The following is a 24,008-nucleotide window of genomic DNA, read 5'->3' on the forward strand; positions in this document are numbered from 1 at the left end:
CTGTCTTTCTCTCCTCTTCATAGTTACATTGTGCCTGTGTTGACTAACACAGATGAAAGCGTACACTCATTGCAAAGAACTTCCAACTTGATCATTGTCAAACCTGTTTCTAATAAAACCCCCATGGATGTGGTTTTGTTCTTGACGTAGCAAATATGTAGAGATGAACAATGCATGTTAAACTGAGTTAACGGAAGGGCTTGTGTTATTCATCGTATGTAATTTTCTGATCATTTAAGTGTGACTCAAACAGAGTGTTTTGATGACAACAGTCTCCTTGACTCCAGTGTTTTGAGGATGTCAGTCTGCTTTAGTGTAGAAAGGAAGTGAGTGAATGGAATCTTGATCAATTGCCCCAGTATTCTGGAATCTTAAGAATGTCTTTGGAGCTGGCTTGTATATTTGCCACTGTTAACCTTCATGGCCTGTTGAGACTGATTCTACATCTGCAGTGATGTACAAGTAATAGTAGTAATTCCCAAATTAACCTCTTATTTCCCCTTTAAAATCTTTTAATATAGTACTCTGACCTCATAAAAAAAAAAAAATTCAGCTGCTGTTATTGAAGCTTTAACCTTTGTTGTATCACAAAGTTGGCGTGCACATCTGAGGGCAAGCACAGTGACCTGATGAGTTTTCTGTAAAACTCCTAAATCTGCACTGTAAAATGCTAATTTTAGCGAATAAGATGGTAAAAGTGCCTGTTAATGGGTTAACTGTAAGTTACCTTACCAAATACAGAAATATAAATATATATAAATATTTTTAAGTACTAGTAAAAACTATGAAATGCTTTATTTATAGAGAATGTAATTATAATGTAATATTTTGCTGTTTTAAGTGAAAATATGAAGAAATGTGTATATGTAAAAATGGAAACTGACAGAATTCAAATCATCACATTAATTGTTTTGTATAGTTACACTAGCCTACGTTCATAAGTGTTTTTTTTATGTTTTTGTATGCTCAATGCTGTATTTTATTTGTTCAAAAACAAATCATACATCATTACAATTTAAAATGGCTGTTTTCTATTTTGATACATTTTGATTTATGAGATGCAAAGATTTAGTTTTTGTCATTTTTGCCTTTATTAGGATAAGAAAGATCAGAACTGACAAGTAGTGAAGTGGGAGTGAGGTGTTATTGGGAAAGGTCATCGAGCCGGAAACCAAACCGCATTTTTTTTAACATTTTATAGTTTGACAAACTTGCAACAGCCATATTTTACTGTAAGCTTAAAAAAACTATTTAATTCTTCAGCTGCTCTCGCAATTTGCCTGCACCCTGCATGTTCATTACAGGCATTCTAAGAATGTTCACACTGCAACGTGAGTGAGCTATTTGCATATACATTCTGACATTAAAGTGGTCCAGACCGCATATAAATGAGCGGAATGTCAGTTCGAGTGCTGTTTTTCCAGTCCATCCCTTCACCCAATTATAGCCAGTTGCATAATAGTGTTCTTCAGACTTCAGAAACAATCGTGTGGCCCAGCCTCAACTCTCTCTCACTCACTCACTCAAGCTGGAATGCATTGACGTCAGAGAGCGCTCGAGCGCTAGAGCACTGCGGAGCGACGCGCGCACCACTACATGCCTCGTCCTGGTCGGACATCGGGCATCATTTATTGATAAAAACAACAGTGAGCGGACGTTTGAAGACGTTAAGGAGCGAATTTTTGGTGTAGCCTGCAGAAAAATACGCGAGGGAAGCTGAGAATATTTCCAACGGATGCTTGTTTACATATAGACGCCTGAAACGCCGCGTATCACTTTATATGGTAAGTTATTATAGAATACAAATGCGTTTGGTGTGACTGTCCTATTTGTTGAATTGAATACTGAAGTCGTCATTTATATGTAGGATGTAAAATGCTGGGTTTAATTCTATTGAGTTTCATTTGGGATTATTAAAAGCATGCCAGAGTGTAATAGTTTGATGTTATTGTTTGTGTCATGGTTAATAATGGATATTTTTATTATTTTATGTATGTAGTTGTGGTCTGAAATGTGTCATTTCATAAAGCTGGCAGGTTATTTTTGCTATTAGAGAGACTGAATGATAAAGGTGAGTAAGAAGATGTGGCTGGCAGACAAATATTGGGTCAGAGGCATTGCATTGTGCTGGCCTGCATTTCGATTCTCTCTCTCCTTCACACACAGTCACCCTATCCTCCGCTCTATAGTCCTAGCCCTGGAGAAATCCAGGGGCATTTGACAGCATGGCACACAGCAGGTATGAGAAAGAAAACCAGATAAGAATAGAGAACCAGAAAGGGTTGAATTGTTTTTATACATATATATATATTATTAATTATGTCTGTTTTTGTTTTACAAGTTGATTCCATGCAGCAAAACTGCAAATGCTTTGGTAATATGAATGCACAAAGATTTGCTATGCCAATAAAACACATCCAAATAGAAAATAGTGTAACTAAGGTCATGGGAATTTTAAGGTCATTATTACATTTCTTTAATTTTTCACTCACAAAGAGCATTTCATAGCTCAATACATATTAATTGTATACTGTATTTACAGTTCATTATACAGTATATATTTAATAATTTTAATATGTATGTAAAATATGCATTATATATTATATGTGCTAAAAACTGTTCTATGTATTTCTAGCTCATGAAGTTTTTAAATGTATAATTAAAAATGCATTTATATGTTTATTAAATATTAGCTATAATGCATAGGCCTAATATATTTCTAGTTTATGAAATATATAAATATATAAAAATACATTCATGATACACACACAAATTTCTTTCATTAACATTCATGAGCTGTATGAGAAATATGTAATTGTGTGTGTGTGTGTGTGTGTGTGTATATATATATATATATATATATATGTATATATATATATGTGTGTGCTATATTATATATTTTTATTTAAATTTTATGAGCTAGAAATTGTTCCATAAGTGTGCGAATCCTGTGACAATGAAAACTGATAACTTGGAACCAAGTTGTTTTTGTTGAACTGAGAGGTTTTGTGGAATTTAAATGGAATACTAGGTGAAATTCTTAGTAATACGATCCAAAGGATTCTGGGTAAAGCCATTAGACTGTTGTCTACTGTATATGGTCTTCCATACATCATTGTAAATTCTTGAAGTCCTAGACTCAGCAGTGTTTTTTTGTGTGCACGTGTGTGAGCTGCGAGTGCTGGCAAACTACCAAGTTTGTGGGTTTCATAGTGATTTTTTTGTGTCTCAGATTAAAAAGGAGAAGACATGTCTTTGTGTGTATCACAGTAGTGTCCTAAGACCCATCAGCTCTATCACAAGGCATGCCTGAGGAAATCATGAAAAGAGGGAAGCGCTGGTCACCTAGATCAAGTTTCAACTAAATTGTAGAGACCAAATTTCTTCCAATTGGCTGTGATCTTTGTCATGAAATGCAGCAGACAAACTGATTGTCAACTTATGTTGGTTAAGTTTAAGGGTTTAGTTTTAAAATGTAAAACTTTGGAAGTGGAAAGGGAAAGACAAGTAATAAAAAGATCTTATATATTAACATCATCATATGAGCTTTGTAGTAAATTGATGCAACCTCAGTGTCTACTGCCTATATAGATGGCTACCTTCTAGCATCCTGTTAGCCATGTAACCTCATAAGTGACGAATTTGTAACATTCTACATCAGCAACAAATAGCACACTATAGACTTTACTTGCCATATTTTTCAGTAGAATTTGCCATTAGCATTAGCAGGGCAAAATGCGATATTCTAAATACTGTCCACAAGTGAGACTTTTTTTAAGATTAACTTTTAACTTTAGTGACTAATTCATAGAAAGCCATCTCATGCGCAAAATGTAAGCTCAGTGGTCAAATGTGTCCGTCCAGACCAGTGGAATACAAAAAATGTGTTTTGTGTGAAAGGCCTTTGAGTATATCTTCAAGCTAATTGCAATGCACTCTGGAAATTTGGTAACTTATGCTGCATTCATGCTATGTTGTAATTAATTACCGTAATTTCGAGAAGACAACATGTGATGTTCTCAGACTTGGAATTAACACTATCAACTCCTGAATAGGCTGAATCTGTGGCTGTCAGGTGATACAAGTCGTACTGTAGCTATCAGAGAATTCACAGTTTATTATGTGTAATTACAAATTAGACAAAAATGATTAACTGAAAACAATTCATGAATCGTTTTTTGTTTGTATGCAGATTGTTCAAGAAAATTTTTGTATGTAGATTTCAGACCCACTCTCTAAATAAGTGCATATTGGTGATAGTATATGAATTTTTCTAATAGACGAGAGGTTTAAATGTTTTACCGTTTGTGCAAGTGTACACGTTAATGCACTTTGAACAGCAGGCACGCAAGATCCCACTGCACCACGCTGACCTCATAAACATGAATGTTGCATAATGGGAACATGGGGCGATGAGATCATATCTAAAGGAAACCCCATTATATTCCCACCAACTCTGCATCTCTTTCACATCTCTTCACTCTCGTCCATCAGCCCTCCCTCCTCCAAAAGGGAAAGTGGGATGACTCATCCTTTCACATCTCTCCCCTGGTGCCTCCTGACAGCCCCGCGTATGGGTTTCTGTGTTTCGTATCGGCTTACAAATGAGTTGGGTCTGTATTCTTGCCTTTGATGCTCGTGCAGCAGGTGGCAAAAGACGTCACCCGCACCCAGCGTCTCAGGCAGCTAACATTTTCTCGCAGAAACGCTGAGCCTGCTGGTTTCCCGTCTCCTTGATATGCGAGTTCCTCGCTAGCAGGAAGGCGAGGAAATGCCATGTCTGTGTATGTTAGCTTGTATGTGTCTTGTGTAACTGTGAGAGTCGTTCTAAACTACGGATGCTGGGTGACTGCCTGAACGCTATCAGAAGGAAGCACCAAGTGTGCTCCCTGCTCCCTTTAGGAAATACTGTCAGGCTTTGTAAATGATAGAGCTGAACATGGAAAGGGTGGACAGCCCTATCCTTCCTCAATATGGAGGCCAACCGGTCTTTGTTACATTCTTCTACTCTGTTTTTGCTCTTTCATTTGTCATCTAGCTCTGTTTTTCTTTTGATCTCAACCACTAAATAAATACATCTCACAAAAGGCAACGAAACATCAAAGTTTTGCTCAGCAGTGTGTCAGAAGCAGGAAGCTCTGTATTCGACACAAACTTAGACACAGACTGAATGAAAATTCAGTCATTTAACCCTCATGGAATTACAAACCTCCTTTTCATTCTTTCGGGGAATGCAAAAGAAAATGCTATGAAGAATGTTCACAATGCTCTTTTCCATACAATGAAGGTTTTCTTTTTTGAGTGAGCTGTTGCTTTAAAAAGCTTTGGCTTCAACAGACAAGAAAAGCTCACTTCATTTTCATGTGTGTGCTTTAGTGTGAGCATGCATCATTGTTATTACAATATTATTTATGTACTATATATATATATATATAGTATATATATATATATATATATATATATATATATATATGTATATATATAAGACCATTTTTTTTATTAGTTTTGGTTTTAATGAAATAATAATAACAATAACATGGGCATCATCGCAGCAGTGCTCTGTTCAACCTCTGTTATTGGTCATTAACTATTCAGATCCTTTCATCAAACCACACACACACACACATCGCTCACAACGCCTAATAATGATATCGTATTACAGGTATTGATCTACACCATTTGTGCTATGCATCTGTCACCTGACTCCTCTGACGCTAGGTCCTAAAATGCACTCGTCTCCTCTCACTCACCTCATTTTCCTCTCTTCTCTTTGTGTCCAATCCATCAGAGCATATTTATCTGTAAGTTTTTTTTTGTGTTCCCTCAATCATCTCAATGAGAGATTATTTAATATAATTAAATTTTGTGCTGTTTTGTGTGTTCTTTTAGTGCACCCCCCCCTCCCCTTTTTTTTCTTGGGGGGGGGGGGGTTGTTTATTATATATTTTTGTATATTTTTATATATTGTCTTTCTTTCTGGGTTGGGGGGGGGGGTATTAGTTTATTTTATTTTATTTTTAAATTTTATGTGCTTTTTGTGTTATGGTGTCTCTTTTGGGGGGGGGGGGGTGTTTTTTTCTGTTTTGTTTGCTTGGATTTTAATTTTTGATGTTTACAGTCCCTTAAATTCTTACATTTGCATTTATATCAGCAGTTTAAATACACATTTTCTTCATCACAAATGTTTATCAGTATGATACAATGAAATTACAAAAGATTTGCCTAATGCAATAGGTAACGTCAAAATGAATGTCATGCAGTTTCAGCATTGAATGGGTTTTGTCGTAGCATGCATTATGACATCACCTCTAGGTTTGGCTTAATTTGTAGTAGACAGCCATATTCGTGCTTGGCCATACAGTTATTGTCCCTCCCTATAAGTCATTATAATAGGGGAGTTCTATGTTAAGTAACAGGGTGGGTTTGTTTGGAGTTCTTAGTAATAGTAACTGCTGTTTCTAAGTAACTGTTGTCTATGAAATAAGCACTGTGTGGCCATAATAGTCATTTGTTTCGGAGACAATTGTGGGGGGGTCGAAAGATTTTAAGATCAGTGTCTGGCATTCTTACAGGTAACTACTAATAGTACTCGTCTTTTCTTGAGCAAACACATAAGATCAGTATATAAACCTGTTAGACAGCTTACCTTGTGCTCACACACTCGCCTTTCTCTCTTTAATAATGCTGTGTATGTGAAAGTCAAGTGCAGTTCGCCTTTATATGTAGCTCTGTTTGTTTCAATACAAAGAGCACTACATCCCACTTAAAGATTGCTTAAATGGTTTTCCAACCTGTTGCCATACTGAAACCTTTTACCATTCTATTAAGCCGTACCACACAAGTGAGAGTGCTGTTTTATGGTTGTTAACACATTCCTGTGCATTTGCTTGGGTGGTTGTTAGGGTATTCTTGTCTTAGCAAGCATTTCCAAGTACATGAGGTAAAATGTCATTATTTCTAATATTTTTAGGGTCTGCTGTTTATATACAGTATGTTGTTTCTTCACTGTCTTTCTTTTTTTGTTTTTCCACAGGTGATGTATCAGTAGAGCTCCAGTTTCCTTTAGCTCCCTCTGGTAAGAGAATCCAGTCCTTCAACTGAACCTCCACTGCTTGATCCAAAATGGCTGCCACCAAAAGCGGTTATGAGGGCAAGATTGCCGGCCTTTATGACCTAGACCGCACACTGGGCAAAGGCCATTTTGCTGTGGTCAAACTAGCCCGTCATGTGTTCACAGGCCAATTGGTAGCAGTCAAAGTCATCGACAAGACAAAACTTGACGACTTAGCAACCGGTCACTTGCTTCAAGAAGTCCGCTGCATGAAACTCGTCCAGCACCCCAACGTAGTGCGACTGTATGAGGTTATCGATACACAGACCAAGCTGTATCTCATTCTAGAGTTGGGCGACGGAGGTGACATGTACGATTACATCCTGCGTCACGAAGGCGGGGTGGCCGAAGACATGGCGAAAGTGCACTTTGCGCAGATTGTTCGAGCGATAGCCTACTGCCATCGTCTGCACGTTGTCCACAGGGATCTGAAGCCGGAGAATGTGGTGTTCTTCAGGCAGCAGGGGACAGTGAAGCTGACAGATTTCGGCTTCAGTAACCACTTTCAGCCCGGGACCATGTTGATGACCAGCTGTGGTTCACTAGCATACTCCGCCCCAGAAATACTGCTAGGCGAAGAGTATGACGCTCCAGCAGTAGGTAAGTGACAAAACTGTCTTTTTTGGACATTGCACCTCCTACAGATTCTTCTATCACAGTTTTTTCTTCTTCTGTCTGTTTCCAAATGTGTTGTTTCATTCAGCCAGTCAATCAAAATGCATTTAAAATCACTAATAATCACATCTGAGCCAATCTGAAGATTCGTAGTTTCAAAGATTTGTAGATTTCAAGATTTCAAAGAATGAAAGATTCATAGTCTCGAGCGTTCATATATTTAAAGGGATAGTAGATCCAATAATGAAAATTACCCAATGATTTACTCCCCTACAACCCATCCTAAGTGTATATGACTTTCTTCTGTCACACAAATACAATCAGAATTAAATTTAAAAAATGTCCTAGCTTTTGCCAGCTTAATAATGGCAATGGATGGTGGTCAAAATTTTGAAACAAAATAAAGAGCATCCATCCATCATAAAAATGACTCCACACGACTATGCCTACGTCAAAGGCTGGAATACCACTCTCTCATGAACACACATATTACAGTTAGTGGAAGCTAGAGATTACAGTCTATAGAGTATTAAATAGGGTATTTTTCTTGCTTCAGAATGCATTTATTAACCCACTGGAGCATTTTTTATGATGGATGTTTGCACTTTTTGGGTTTCAAAATCTTGAGCACCATTCACTGCCATCGTAAAGCGGAAGAGCCATGACATTTTAAATATAACTCTGATGTATTCATCAGAAAAAAGAAAGTCATATACAACTACATGTAGATGACTTGAGGGTGAGTAAATCATGGGGTAATTTTAAATTTTTGGTGAACTACCCCTTAAAGATTCTAATGATTTTAAAGATTCATAGATTCAAAAGAGTTTCAAAGATTCATAGTTTTGAAGATGGATAGATTTTAAGATTTTAAACATTGAAAGATTGATGGATTTAAGATTCTAATCATTTTTTTTTAATCCTAAAGATTCATTGATTTAAAAGAGATTCTAAAGATTCATAGATTCTAAAAATTCATAATTTCAAAAATGTATAGATTTTAGAAATTCAAAGATAAAAAAATTATTTTCTATTTACATGTTTCCAAAGTGTCCTTTTATTCAGTCAAGCAGTCTTCAGTAAAGGGCTATATTCTGTCCTTTTGGACACTTAATTTACATGCAGCGCAGTCCAACTAATTTGACAAGGGATTAAACTGCAGAGGCGCGCGGGCCTGCACATCAAACTCTGTGTCTGTGTCACAAGAACACCGGGACACCTCTCTCTTCTCCAGTTGATCCTCCTCTTTCCTCTCCTCATGTGTCTCTTATTGGTTTAAGCGCTGCCGTTTGCCGAGTGAAAATCTTCTACTGAATGAACAGCACATCTGTGCTCTAGCAGGGTCAATCTAGGAGATTTGTGTCAGGTCAGACCTACACATGACTCAGTTGACATCATTCAGAATCCCTGCAGCAAATTCTCATTGAATATCCAGAAAATAAAGGGTAGTGATATGGATTCCAAACACCATTGACATTAAGACCATTAAAATCCATGTTATCAGAAACAGTGATGTATAGAATGGTTTTGCTGCCCGCTGTAAATTTTTCTGTTGTGTCAGGCAGAGCTTTGGTTTGGGACTTTCTTTTTGAAAATTGTTTGTAGGATGAATGTGGCTAGCTGTGAACTCACGTTCCTTCTATCCATCATCCATTCCATTGTACAGACCCAGTCACCTTATTAAGCTCCAGAGACTCAATGTACAGCAAAAGAGAGCGGTAGAAATGAGAAGAAAACAGATTTAGAGAGAGAGAGCGCGAGAGAGAGAGACTGGGGCAAGCAGAGAGACAGACTTTAGAGGACACTTGAGCTTAACATTGACTCAGGCAGGAGGATGAAGAGTAACAGGACTGACAACAAATTGTTCTGTCTCTCTTTCTCTTTCTTGTTATTGTCTTTTTCCAGTTCAGTAGAGCTTTCTAGAGCACAGATGTGAGCTAAGCACAGACTTTAAACTGCAGTATTTAGTGTTTCATTTCACTGCTCTGAGATTCTAAGATTCAAATGATTCTAAAGACTCTAAGGTTCGGAAGATTCCAAGATTCCAAACATTCCAAACAATCTTTAGAATTCCAAGATTCTAAACAATTTGAAGATTACTAAATTCCATTTCAAATATTTATAGATTCACAGATTCTGAAGATTCTAATCATTTTAATAATTCTGAAGATTCCACTGATTCATCATCCTTCATAGTTTTAATTCTAAAGATTCATAATTTCAAAGATTTAGGTTTTAAAAATACAAGGGCTGAAATACAGTAGATTGATTAATAGATTCATGGATTAAACCTTAAAATCACATATTCTAAATATCTGAAGATTCTTATCTAGAGATTCTAAAAATTCATAAGTTGCAAGATTCACAAATTCAAAAAAATTTATAAAAAACTAAAAAACTTTTAATTCAAAAAAAATGTATAAACAACTTATACATTCTTAGATTCAAATTTGTGAATATTCATAGATTCTAAAGGTGCTAAAGATTTAAAGATTCAAAACTGATTCAAAGAATCAGATTCTAGAGATGTATAGTTTAAAAGATTCATAGATTTAAGATTCTGAAGATTTAATGATTTATAGATTTAAATTAGAGATTCATAATATTTTCATAAGTGACTAGCTGTTAAGTTGCCCGAAACTTGAAATAAATTAGGAAATAATTAGGCCAATTTTGGGTTTCCCTGACCCTGATCTGGTGTGTTTCTTATGGGAACATTCATACAACTCAAATACTTAAAAATATTCAACTATGAAATAGTTGGAGTGCAACAGAATAGAACAGAACGTAGGGATCTAGGGATGTGTTTTGCTAACTATTATTAAAAACACAACGCTCATGACAAACAATGAAGCTGGAGACTCATGTTTGACAGATACAGAGAAGGAGAGGTGGAGAGCAAGAAAGACAGACAGACTTTAGAGGACACTTGAGCTTAACATTGTGACACAGACAGGAGGATGAAGACTTACAGTGCTGACACTAAACCCATCTGTCTCTCTTGCTGTCTCTCTCTTGTTCCAGTTCATTAGGGATTTCTAGAGCACAGATGTGTTCAGAGCGGCCATGTGTGCCCTTCCGCTCCTCTGCTCTGACATTATTAATATCATATTTGTATGATATTTTCTGCCAGAGCATCATGTGAGGATGGGACATTAATTCTCAGAGAGGCTGCATGTGCCAGGATTAGATCTGCACAAAGTGGGTCAGTCTCCGTTGAGACCCAGCAAAGCGTGCAAAGGAGGCTATACTCACACACTAGAAGCGTGTGAACCTGAGGGCTTGTCTCACCTATCTCCAAGCGAAATCTACCCACGGTAGCCTAGAACTAGAGCAGATAAGGGCTGAGTAGTCATGCATTACATATGTTTAACTTACTGGGTCAATCAAAAGGAACAGTAAACATGCATACAAACGCAATGGAGAAGCTTTCCTATAGCTGTAGCTTAGCAGTTAACATATTAGCCTGAATACATTGAGTCATTCTGGTGAAGCAAGCTCATTTCACTCTCATTGGATCCTCACTCTGTATAATTCATGGTTTTTGAAGATGAGAGCATGTCGCACTACTTGCCCATGTTAGCATCTGGCTAATTTAGCTAGCTTCTCGGGTAAAATACTGTAGAATTGGATGCATATCATTTGTAGGGCTACACAATTTTTCAGAATAAATCAATGCACTAAGCTATAGCATAATGTATAATATAAATAAATATTATGAAGCTCTTGTTCTGCCGTTTTTAGTCTCTCGGTTCACAGTGAATGCTGCTTCACATGAACTTTATCTGTGCATCTGCTCTGAGTTTAGATCCCTTGTGCATTTGAGAGCACAACATGTGCTGACCATCTTCTTAAACTTTAAACAAATCAGAAATTCTGATGTTGTCAACAAAAGAGCAGTCTCCCTGTGGTTTTCCAGGCAAAATGAAAGCTTGATGGTTTAATGTTTGAAAATGAAGAAATTCATGAGAAAGCCATAAATAATTTTACACTGCAATGTAGAATAAACACTATTTTTATTAAAACATATCATAATTAATATTATTCTTTGTTCTTTAAAAAATAATAATTAAAAAGTGAAATATAAACAGTATTTTTTATAAATAATAATAAGCGAAACAGAATATTAAAATAATAAATTATTAATAATAATAGGTCTAGGTCTTTGTCATCAACGACAACAGATATGAGAAGTGTTTTATCGTTCCTTTTGATACTTTTATTTTTCTATTATAAAATGCAAATTAGCAGACAATGTACTAACATTATTGTAAATGTGTAATTTGTGATTTTTTATATATATATATATATATATATATATATATATATATATAACTTGGAAGTGCCTAATGATATTTGGCTAGCACCAAAAATACAGATTTAATCAAAAACATCCCGAGCTGTTATGTTTTTACATTTCATGTGCTAGTCTGTTTATTTCAGCATTGCTTGTGAAGGCATGGCAATGCCCGTCGTCTGACACTGTGGCCCGCTGCCTAGTGGTTTAATCAGCTCCTGAAGTTTTCTGGGCACAGGCTGGCATCTGAAACTTCATGTGGAAAGCCTTCTTGTCTAGCAGTTCTAGGTCAAGCTGATGCCATTAACCTCAGTAGCAGGAGAGAGAGAGAGATAGAGAGAGACAGAGCTGGTAAACAGTAGAACTCCTCTCTGATATCTAATGTTTGAACGACTGAACAGAGAAGGGTCCCGTTTACACTAAATGTGTGTGTGCAAATATTTCTTCTATTCTTTTTTTTGTGTGTGTTTGTGTTTATGCATGATCCTGAGTCAGTGTGTGTGTGGACGGCTGAATATTCATTAGCTCAATGAGAGGTTTTATTCATAGTCACTAATCAGCTGCTCGGCTCTAATCCACTCACAAGAGTTAAGTCATGAGTGCCAGCTCATACACAAATATCTAAGCTGCAATTGCCACTCTATTCAAAACACAATATTTGAATGCATACAGGTTTTGTAGGGACCAATTTTTTTAAATAAAAATGTTAAATATGTAAAAAAAAAATTACATTCAGAAAATATATGTGACAGTTAGGTTTATAGCTAGAAAATATCTCGCTCTTTGTAAGAATACTTCTAATGTAAACAATAGAAGTCAATGAAGTCATCCCGACGTATGTGTCTGTCTGTCTGTCTGTGTGTGTGTGTGTGTGTGTGTGTGTGTGTGTGTGTGTGTGTGTGTGTGTGTGTGTGTGTGTGCTTGTTTGAAGCAGCTCAGCATCATCAGGATTCAGGTAGTCGACACTGCTGATCAGAGATGTTCTGAGATAGATAAGCTGGGAGAGACTTACTCAGTGACATAACACAAACACACACACACTTAATTGCTAACACATACATTAAAGGGGTGGTTCGGGATTATTGACATCAGACCTCATTTTTAAGTCAGCCTGGTTGTTATTCATTAGTGGAGACATTTTTTTTTTTTTTTAATTATCCAGTCTTTATATTTGGATAGATAGCCGATGCTAGGCTAGCGCGAGTCAATGGGTATATGTTAGCCAGCCATTAAAAACCGTTTTACCCGCTCCACAGTGCACCAAACGCAAATCAATTATAACACTAGACTATCGATGCAAATGTCCGTTGATAGAATAATGTTAGAAATCAAACTTACCTTTCATCACATTGCATTAGTTATAATTTGTTCCCTGTAATCATAAGCCTTGTCGACAGCAGCAGCGGAGTGATATTGATTACCTAGGCAACCGAGTGAGCCGGTCCACACATGACGCAAGTGTATTTACCTGCCGCTGGCACACTGATTATCGCTAACATCACATAAGCAGAGCAAAGTAAAATTCCGCAGCGGCTGATAAACTAGTTCCTTTAGGATCATTGAGATGAAAGGTAAGTTTGATTTCTAACATTATTCTGTCAACGGACATTTGCATCGATAGTCTAGTGTTATAATTGATTTGCGTTTGGTGCACTGTGGAGTGGGTAAAACGGTTTTTAATGGCTGGCTAACATAGCCATTGACTCGCGCTAGCCTAGCATCGGCCAACTATCCAAATATAAGGACTGGATAATTTAAAAAAAAAAAATGTCTCCACTGATGAATAACAACCAGGCTGACCTAAAAATGAGGTCCGATGTCAAAAATCCCGAACCACCCCTTTAATACATACTTAATATGCATTAGTCATTTGTAATGTTACAAAAGATTTCTGTTTCAAATAAATGCTTTTTAAATTGTTTTCCACATTGATAATATTAAGAAATCTTTCTTGAGCAACAAATCAAAGTTTCAAAATTCAAGATTCTATAGATAAAAAAATACAGTACTTAAAAAAAACCAGTTTTTGTGTAAACTGTAGTCACATGGCACTCGCACAACGAGAGGTGGGCAGCTCTTCAAACTCTGGACACACAGAGTTATCTTGCTGGGACTTATTTTATTTTAACAAGATGGAACAAGATATAATAATTACTCAATTCTTTCACCTCCAGTCATAACATTATTTGTCAAGGCAGGTTTTCTTACAAGAAACAATATCATGTTATATTTGTGTGGATAAATGCTAAAGATAGTTTAAGAAAATCGTTTGAGTACTAAAAGATATAATATTAATGCACTTATTTAAACAAGGATATCACGATTTTTATGCAGTTTAAACCTATTGCACTTTGGTGTCATGTCTAACCAGACATGTATTATGTAAGCATTTGAGTGTGCTTAAAAAGATAAAATGCATGCCTTTCAATAGATGTTAAATAAGAGTATGAGACATGTAACGCTCGTGTCTGTCTGTATCTGTGGAGGAACACACAGTACAGAGAGCAGAAGAGAGGGCTTATTGTTAGAGCAGTTAAAGACACTGCTTGGACAATGCTGTCTCTCTCACACTCACTGATCCTTTGCTCTGATTCACACAGTAGATGCTCTTTCTCACAGAATAGATCACACACTGAGAACAGCATGTCAGATTTGAAGCTGTTGTTTAAATGGGAAAGTTCAAGAAGTCCACAAAGCCGTTTGCACCACGTTATATTTTATTTATTCATATTTAAAATATGAATATACACTTAATATTTTTTAACTGGGAAACTGTTAGAAATACTGGATCCTCTATGAATCATGTTATAGCCATGGGTGTAATCACATCTTATGTAAAGTAGTGATAGGTGTGAACATTTCGACAAATGGAAATTGTTGAGCATTTGAATGGAATGCAATGTACATGTGTGTTTCTAGAGACTTCACATTGCCTAGTGAATGATGACGTCAATATAATTCATGATTTAAAAAGTGGATGGAGGAACTGAATTATTCAACGTACTGAAGAAGGCCTTGAGCCGAAACATTTTAGTTTTGTCCTGCTGGCGATAAATCTAAAATAAAGTTTACTTTAGAGTTTACTTTAAATACAGTGTGTTATTATTAATGATGATTAATGATAATAATAATAAATGTAACACATTAATAGTGTAATAGTATTTAGTTTTATTAGTAATTATGATGATGATGACGAAGTAATCAATGTGGTTCATAAGTTATCCAAGGCAGGGTTATTATTATTAATTACAATTAAATGATTACCCCAAAATAAATTGTTTGTTGAATAAAAACACCTGAAATAAACTAAGTGAAAAGGTTTTTAACATTTTTTAATCACTAAAATAACTCAAACTAAATAAACTAATATCAGAGGATCTAATGTTTGCATTCATCCTCTGGCCTTTTCTGAATTTCTTTATTCACCAAAATGAAACTCCAAGAATATCTCAGCTGTATTTAACTGCTGGTCAGGCCAGCGCACTTGACCAAACTATAAATGAGCACATTCTCAGTACTCTTTCCTTTTGAAAATCGAAGGTTAAATGAAATGTTATGAATATGAAATAAGTGATCTATCCGAGGAAATCTAAACTGATCCTATTAATTTAAAATCATCTGACTTAAAAGTGAAAAGCTTAGACCTCTCACCCATATGTGGAAGTTTTTTTTTTTTTTTTTTGACACGCTCTATACATATCACACAAGTAAAAAAAAAAAGTAGAAGAGGAAGTTTGTTTTCTTGGAACACCACCGTGGAAAAGTACCCTCTTACTTTTCTCTTTTTCATGTCCTGTTCACTCTGTTCTTGGTTCATGATGTTCTGTTAGACTTCCTGGGATCCTTGGTTGAGACAGAGTTGGATGGGGAAACAAATTCAGAGTCATTTTTGGTCAGAAACTCATCTACAGGGTCTAGAATGGTGATTAATGATTGGTTAAATGAGTTAATTATTGTCTGAGGACATACACTGACTCTGTAGAAGAGGTTAAAGGGATCATATGATGCTTTTTTAAAGATCATTATTTTGTCTATTTGGTGTAACAGAAAATGTTGACATGCTTTTATGTTCAGAAAACACATTATATTTTAAATACTGTGCATTATTGTAGGTCCTCTATGCCCCACTTCTCTGAAACTTGTCGTTTTCTACAAAGTCCCTCCTTCTGACAAGCACAGTCTGTTCTGATTGGTCAACTGACCCTGTGCATTGTGATTGGACACCGCAAGCACTCGTCGGAAATGTAACGCCCCTTTCCATTATCGCAAGCTTCATCTTTCAAAATAAATGTAAAGATCGTTAATAATGTCCTTAATTTTACCATCAGTTCAAGCCGAAAGAGGAACAGAGTGGCGTGTGACAGACACAGTGATGAAGCTGGTATGTGTTTGCAGTACACAAGCCACGGACGGTTAAAACTGCTGACTCCACTGTGTTTCCTTCTCTATCTCACACACAGACGCACACAAAACTTTGCATTTGAACATTCAATAGCAAATACTTAAACTAATAAATCTAATAAACACATACTTACAGTAGCTGATTCAGAGGCGCCAGATTGTCGTAGCAAAGTCAGAATGACCTCCTCTCCTAGGTTCACGAAACGTTCGTCCATAAAATGAGTTGGTGTTCTGTTGCAAGTAATCTTAAAGATTCCTAAATGCATGTTCTTTCTGAAGGCCAGATAAAGTGCTTTTGCTTTCGTCTAGATACACACAGTATCTCCCTGACATGACTGCTTCAACACTATAACTGTGTTACTGAAACCACGCCTTCTTTCATTGCGTGAACATTTGGGCGGCATTATGCAAATATTTCCACATAGTGACGCAGACATGTGGGGGTGTGTTTGAACGAGCTGTTTTAGGGGGCGTGGCAGAGTCTTAACTTTGATAAAGAATATCTCTTTTGTCTTTGCAACTTCTGGGATCTTATCTATGCATAATCCAAAGAGAAAGGAAAACTTGAAATCGCATCATATGACCCCTTTAAGGCTGGTTTTATTCACATTTTAGTTTCACTTAACCTCTCTTCGTGTATTAATTCGTTTTAATCATTTGAATATGTCATGAGAACCGTGTTGGATAAAAACCCTTCCTCTTTTCTGTACAATTCCTGTTACACTTCTCGCTAGGGGTATAAATATTTACTCTGACAACAATTTGATTCGGTTATTGCATCTTGAAATCAAAGTGATATAGCATTTATATTAATATAAATCAAAATAGATATTTAAATATAAAAACATACTTAGTCATAAAGTTATGTTGTATTATATTATATTATATTATATATAAGTCAACTTTCTCATTTAAATTACAATTTGGATCCTGCACTGCATTTAAAACAAATAAATGTTTCAAATAAATAAGAACTATTTTAGTTCAAGTCTGTTATCGTGTGTCTTCCAGATATCTGGTCACTGGGTGTGATCCTCTACATGCTCGTCTGTGGACACCCACCCTTTCAAGAGGCCAATGACAGCGAGACCCTCATCATGATCATGGACTGTCGCTACAATGTGCCAAGCCACGTCTCTCCAGAATGCAAAGAGTACGTATGTCATCTGAGGTTTGATTTTCTTCAAACACACAGCTTGAAAACAGATTTCTCAGATTTAATCCAGAACGCCGGAGGTCATTGTGTATTTATACACTGCTTTTTCATTATGATGTAGTTTTTACTTTAGGCAAAATAACATTAAATATAAGACTTGTTTACTGACAACATATTTTGTTTTATTAGTTCATTTTTCTTACTCCACTGGCATTTGTTATTTTCTTCTTTAAAGCATGAACCTAATTACATTTATGCATAAAACAAGAAAAAACATTTGGGGTATAAATTTAATTTAAGACTTATTATTTGGAAACAAGTTACAACAATGTTATCTTAAGCCATTTTGCTTCTGACATAAATGAAACTTGTTTAAATTCGTTCACTGGGAAACACGACAGAAATAGATGTTTTTGTGTTGATATCTAAACAGTCTTCTCTTCGGCATGATAGTAGTTGGGCATTATGTGACAAGTTTTATTAAACCTGCTGAGTGTTTTCTTTAGGGTCAGCAGATGTCATGTATCAATGGTCTTTTCTTTCCATGCTGGTGTTGTTGAGTTCACTATTTCTGGAAACCAGTATTACCAAGGACATGACCTTGGTAAAAACCTTTCCACAAAGACCTGATCTGATACATGCCCACAAAAACATGCTTGAATAAATAGACTAGTTTTTAAGATGTCCTTCACAGCCGTGTGCCATTGGAATGGTGTTGTGTTTGTGTTTTTTTTTATTCTTCTGAGAACTAGCTTTCAAACACCACTCCCTCGCACTCCAGTTTGTATCATGTTCATGCTAAACTTAATACCTACATGTAGACCGGAGCCCATGTGAGCATACTGTACTTTATCTGTTTACACCCGCTTGTATCAGCCAATCACAGGTTATGGTTCTCTAAATGATGCTTAAGCAAGCAATTTAAGGCTTCTGTTTGGATGAGCAAATGTTCTTGGAGGTTAGATTTAGGAGCAAGTTATGACAGAAACAGAATTTCCATCTTTGGGCCAAGTTGACGGATAATGAAAGTAACGGGTCATGGCAACTCCCTCGTTTATTTATTTCTTTTTTTCATAAGGGCTTTAACTAGATTTTACAGGTTGATTAGATGCTTGACTTCTTAACTGAGCTTTAGTATATTATTTGAATCATAATGTTGTTATGATCTTAAGAGGGCTTGGGCATGATTTGGTATTTGGATTTGAATTTAAATCAATACATACAATACATAATTGCATGACTCATTTTTGACTAATTATGACCCCTCATATAGAGTACTTTTGTCCTCGGATAATGAGACTTATGATAAGACTATAGATTTTGCCATTAAAAACCACAATATGTCCACCACACTGTTTTTGGCGCACAGGACTGCTTTTAAGTGTGTTCACCGCTGCTCTATAGTGACCAGATTTTTACACAAGGCTGCTTTTTGTCAGAGTGAAGTTATTTTTAAGTGGGTTTATTCCAAACTGTTTGTAGTCAGAACATTCCCAAAGCAACAGCTCTCAGGCTTGAGTTTAGGTCTGAATCAGTCAATTGTGCAAGAGTGTCTGTACGAGTGTGTGTTAGACATCTGGGCTTGGCTGCACAGCCAAGCATAATGACTGGGTCACATGATCTCCACCACAATCAAGAGCTTCCTTTAATGGGAAGGGTTTTCTTAGAGGAGAACACTTGATTCTTCAGGCAGACTTTCATCTTGCTGTTCACCTTTTTTCCCCATGGCTATTTAAGGTCTTGAGGTTAAACACACCCAAGAGACTCAAGGCCAATGGAGCATGTGGGATTATAAACAGAAATACTCAGAGAGAGACCTTAAAAACACACTTCGAAAGGGAAAACATCTCCCCCTGCTGGTCATCAGTGCGCGATACACCATTCAGAAATGTGTGCCAGTACCGCAGTGAAATAAAACACTCAAATGCCTTGAATAAACAAGCTGGGTGCAGTACATTCACACATACACACACAAGCTTGCATCGCAAGAGTTCCAACCAATTCCGTATTCTTTCCGTTCGCTCAATGAAGCACCAATTCTCTGCAGGTGCTCATGACTATTAATCAGCAGAAAGATAAGCACTTCCTTTTCATTCCGTCTCCTCTGATGGCAAGATGCGCCTGTGCAATCATCGCCTGTCAGCTAGGCAGAGAATATTTATTAAGATTGCTTGAAAAGGAAAGTATGACAATTGTAACTAGAGTGAGAACGAAATGAAGTGAGATGGAGGCAAGAGTGATGAAGGGTGACAAAATCAAGCCTGTTTGAGAAGATGGGATATTTCTTATTTCTTTTTTTTTCCCCCGACGGAAGGTCATCTCGTTCTCCTCTGGTAAAAAAACGAATAACAATCTCTCATCATTCTCTTCCTCTCATTTTCCCTTTTTCCTATCAGTTTGATTTCCCGTATGCTGCAGAGGGATCCGGCTAAACGAGCATCTCTGACAGAGATAGAGGGCCACTCTTGGTTGCAGGGTGTTGACCCTTCGCCTGTCGGGTACACAGCCGCCCCGCTCACCTCCCACCACAGTTTGTTGCCCGAGGAGCACGAGCTCATACTGCAGGCCATGACCAGTGGCAACATTGCTGACCGAGATGCCATTCAGGAGTGGGTATCTCTTTATTCTTCTTGTATATTTTATTTTGGTCTCAGAATAGCCTGGCCTCTTCAGAGTTGCATTATGTATGTTGTTAATACAAATGCATATTTTGTGATAGAGCACTGGAGGCTGACAGATATAACCACATCACAGCCACGTACTACTTGCTGGGAGAACGACTCCTTCGAGAAAAGCAAGAGCAGTCAAGTCTCTTTCCTGAACAAAAACATACACAGTAAGTCCCAGTATTCTTAAACACATCATAGATCATTCTGAATCTTAAATTGTTTTATCCTCTTAGGTGGTAGAGATAATTTGAGCACATAACCCTTGGTAAATAGGTTCCTAATACTGAGTACTGTTGTTGGCTCCGTTACAGGAGACCCATGTCAGAACCATTGGACTTGGTGAGCCAAGTTCCCCAGACTGATACACAAAGAGGAACACCTCTAGGTCCCTTAGCGCCTCTCGGTTCTCTGTCTTCCGGCTATGTCCGACGTGGTGTGAGTGAATCTGGGGATTTGCTGGCTCCCAAACCCAACCGTCATGACAACTCCTTCAATGACTTTTGCAGCATGTCTCCCTGCTTGAGCTTCAGTCTGCGCCCTCTACCTCCAGACCAACCTACTGTCAAGAGCCTTGGAGCCTTACAGCAGATCTACGAGGAAGAAGAGGATGAGGATGATGAAAACGATCAGAACAGGGTTGAGATAAAAATTGAGGTGGCACCAGGTAAACTGGATCCTCTTCCTTCAACGGATCTCTTGTTGAAACCTTCTAGAATATCTTTGCAATCAGAGACTCAGAGGAGAACAGGGAGGCCGTCTTGTAAAGTGAGGGGAAACTGTGAAACTCTGACTGAGGAGGGGGAACTTGAGGAAGGGTCAGAAATCACGGAGCAGAAGAAGCCTTTGGATTCAGTGTCTCACGTCACTTCTGGCACCATAGAACAACAAGGACGGATGCCCCCAAACACTGAAGCCCATTTGGAAGAGTTAAACCACACAGAGCAACCAGGTAGCTTGTCTTTAGATGAGCAAGAAGGAGAACAAATTCAAGGTCCAAATATAGATGAACCTCCACCACCTCCCAGACTAGATGTTGTTCAGTGCTGCTGGGGACATCGTGAACCTTCAAAGGACATGCTAGAAAACAACAATAACACCTTAGCCAAATCTCGACTGCTTGAAGTTGGGGTGGTGTCAACCCCTTGCGGTTCCCCAAGATCCCTGCCAAGGAACCACTGTGTGGACCTGGGTCCCGATGGGGTGGAGATGCGTAAGACTGCGGCTGAGGTCGAGAAACCTGAGGAAGTACAGCCTAAACCACAAAAAGACCTGCAGGGAACCAGGGACACAAATAATGACCCTTCTCTCCGGGCCGAGCCCAACAAGGTCAAGAACGTAAACTTGCGAGAACGTCTGCTGCAGTTCCCGCTCTGTGAAAAAGCCTTGTCCTTTAACATCCAGCCCAGTTCTAAAGAGAAGTTCCTCCCATTTGCACAGTACAACTGCTGCCATGTGTTGTAGAGATTGTATCCCGAGATCAAGGAGCAAACTGATATGAACCGAAACCCTCCAACCTCTATAACTCTGGAGTTGTTCAGACAATTAAAGAAAAAGTGTTTTCTCACCTCATACTGTAACCTCAGAGGTGCTTTTCCACACAATCTACTTATTGTATATCTTAATTTTCTTTCCCAACCCAGCATTCCTTGCTGCTTTCCTGTAAACAGTTAACCTCTTGGCAATGCTGTGTATACGAACACCTGTATCTACTGACACTGCTCACTATATTCTGTGCTATCTCAGAGACTTTCATGAGTAATATTGTATGTCTTGCTAGCGTAGGAGCTTTGATTCAATAACTTGTCATTTTGCACTGTAATATCTTTACAACAATAAGAGTTCCACCGACTTAAGTCATATCACTAATCGAGTGGGTGAAGACCATGCTTCAGAGCAACACATAATAAGCCAACACAAGAACAGATAATGAACAATCACAATGGTAGGTTTAGATTTAAGAACTATCTGTCCAGTCAGTTTAGTAGTCCTGACACATTTTTGGTTTTTGTTGGACAGACATTTTGCAGGCAACTGTGAGGCAATGGCCTTTACTCAGAACTTGTAAGAAGTTGCATGCTGTGGCATAGTTGATTTTTCCCACACCACTGTCTCATGCTAGCATGTTTGCCGCCATCTTTACCCTTAGGCAGTGGGACAGGAAGCAGATCACTTTGCCACATTGATAGTGAACAGTGACAGTTTGGTTATGAGAGCATGCTAAATCAAAACAGCTTAGCATAGCATTAGCATTTTATGAGCAGGGGACTGACCAGGGAAAGATGCGAAGTATATCTGTATATTTTCAAAAAAACTAAAAGAGGGCTCAAACGGAGATTATTCTGAGAGATTATGACGAGAGGCTTTTTGTGAAATGGAAATAATATAACACAAAACAGAAGACTGGTCTTCCTGGAGCTACTTTTTAGAGTTTGTTTTAAAACTGCTAATTCTTGGAAATATTATGAAGCTTATATCAAGTATTAGAAAGTTATCTAGGGTTTTTTGGAAAGATGGCGACAAAGTTTTTTACATAAGGAGATATGTGAGGGAGATTAATTACATAACATTCTGTCTATTTTTGTTTTAATCATCTGCCTCTGGGTGCATCTTTAACATATGTTGTAAGGGGATAAGCTGTTTGAAATATCCAGTCATGTATACAGTGTATATATTATTTTGGACATATTATGCTATTGTATGGTATGATGTTGTATTTTGACCCTTGCACCGTATACATACCAAACATTTCATCCCTTCCATTTTAAATCTTATTCAGTGAACGTAGCAGCTTGATGACACTAGTTTGGTGACTGACAAAAAGGTCATATAGCTACTTGTGTCATAGTTGTAAATACATTTGAAGAGCTGTATGCTAACGTAATGCTAAATAGCGTAGCTGACTTTAAAATGTACATTGACAAAATCCAGCCTTCGTATGTTGCAATGGCATGAGTGAAGCTAGCAGTTACTGTTGTTTTACCTCCTAAACAGCCTAAGCACATCACATACTCATTTAGATTGCAAATGTGACTGTGGTTACTGTTACTTTGGTACTCTAAAGGACGTCAAAGCTATTTAGTCACTTCACATGTTCCTAATTTTCTGTGCTATACGTAGTGCACTCTTCACCGGTGAATACATTTTTTTTGTCACATACTGTAGCAAGTGAAAGTCCAAATGTCAAATACACTTATTTTTGTTTGAAATCTTGCACCACAGATAAGCTTGACCAAATGCACAAGAATAGATCATGTAAGAGGTGCTTTAGGGAGAGATAGCAAGAAATATAGGCCTATAGAGACAAATTACATATCCATAACTTCTGAGATTCGAATTTTCATTCCCATTCTATGTTTAATCAGGGAACAGCCATTCTGGCCTAGGATGATTTGTAAGTACAACCTTCTGGACCAATCAGAGGGCAAAGTGATCTATACGTAAAACCAGACATGCACTATATTTTCGGAATCAGCATTTTATTTTCTTCTTATTTTGATGTTTCTCATTTGACATGGGTCTCCATCCTTCAAAGCATCTTTATTTGCTTTACAGCGAAAGTCGGATTTGGTTTTGTCTAAAGTCCCATTGACCCTTACTTAAACTATGACTGTGTCTCAATGAGATTAATTTATTTTTATATTTATTTATTAAAACTGATTAAACTGTCACTTGTGTTGTCCTATTTTTTGTATTTGAATTAGAGTACTAGACCACAGTGATCTTCATGTATGGCTGTTTATTGTATGATGTGGTTTTCTC

General features: G+C 37.3%; 1 protein-coding gene across 1 annotated transcript; it reads left to right on the forward strand.

Moving 5' to 3' along the window:
- The first annotated feature begins 1,540 nt into the window (after window positions 1-1,540).
- On the forward strand, window positions 1,541-23,917 carry LOC132125305 (SNF-related serine/threonine-protein kinase-like). The gene is made up of 6 exons (XM_059536677.1): window positions 1,541-1,784; window positions 7,034-7,711; window positions 17,436-17,577; window positions 19,977-20,189; window positions 20,300-20,416; window positions 20,561-23,917. The coding sequence occupies exons 2-6, from the start codon at window positions 7,123-7,125 to the stop codon at window positions 21,708-21,710; spliced, it is 2,211 nt and encodes a 736-aa protein (XP_059392660.1). The 5' UTR covers window positions 1,541-1,784; window positions 7,034-7,122; the 3' UTR covers window positions 21,711-23,917.
- Window positions 23,918-24,008: the final 91 nt, after the last annotated feature.

Source organism: Carassius carassius, chromosome 43, assembly GCF_963082965.1.
Source record: "Carassius carassius chromosome 43, fCarCar2.1, whole genome shotgun sequence".
NCBI lineage: Eukaryota > Metazoa > Chordata > Actinopteri > Cypriniformes > Cyprinidae > Carassius > Carassius carassius.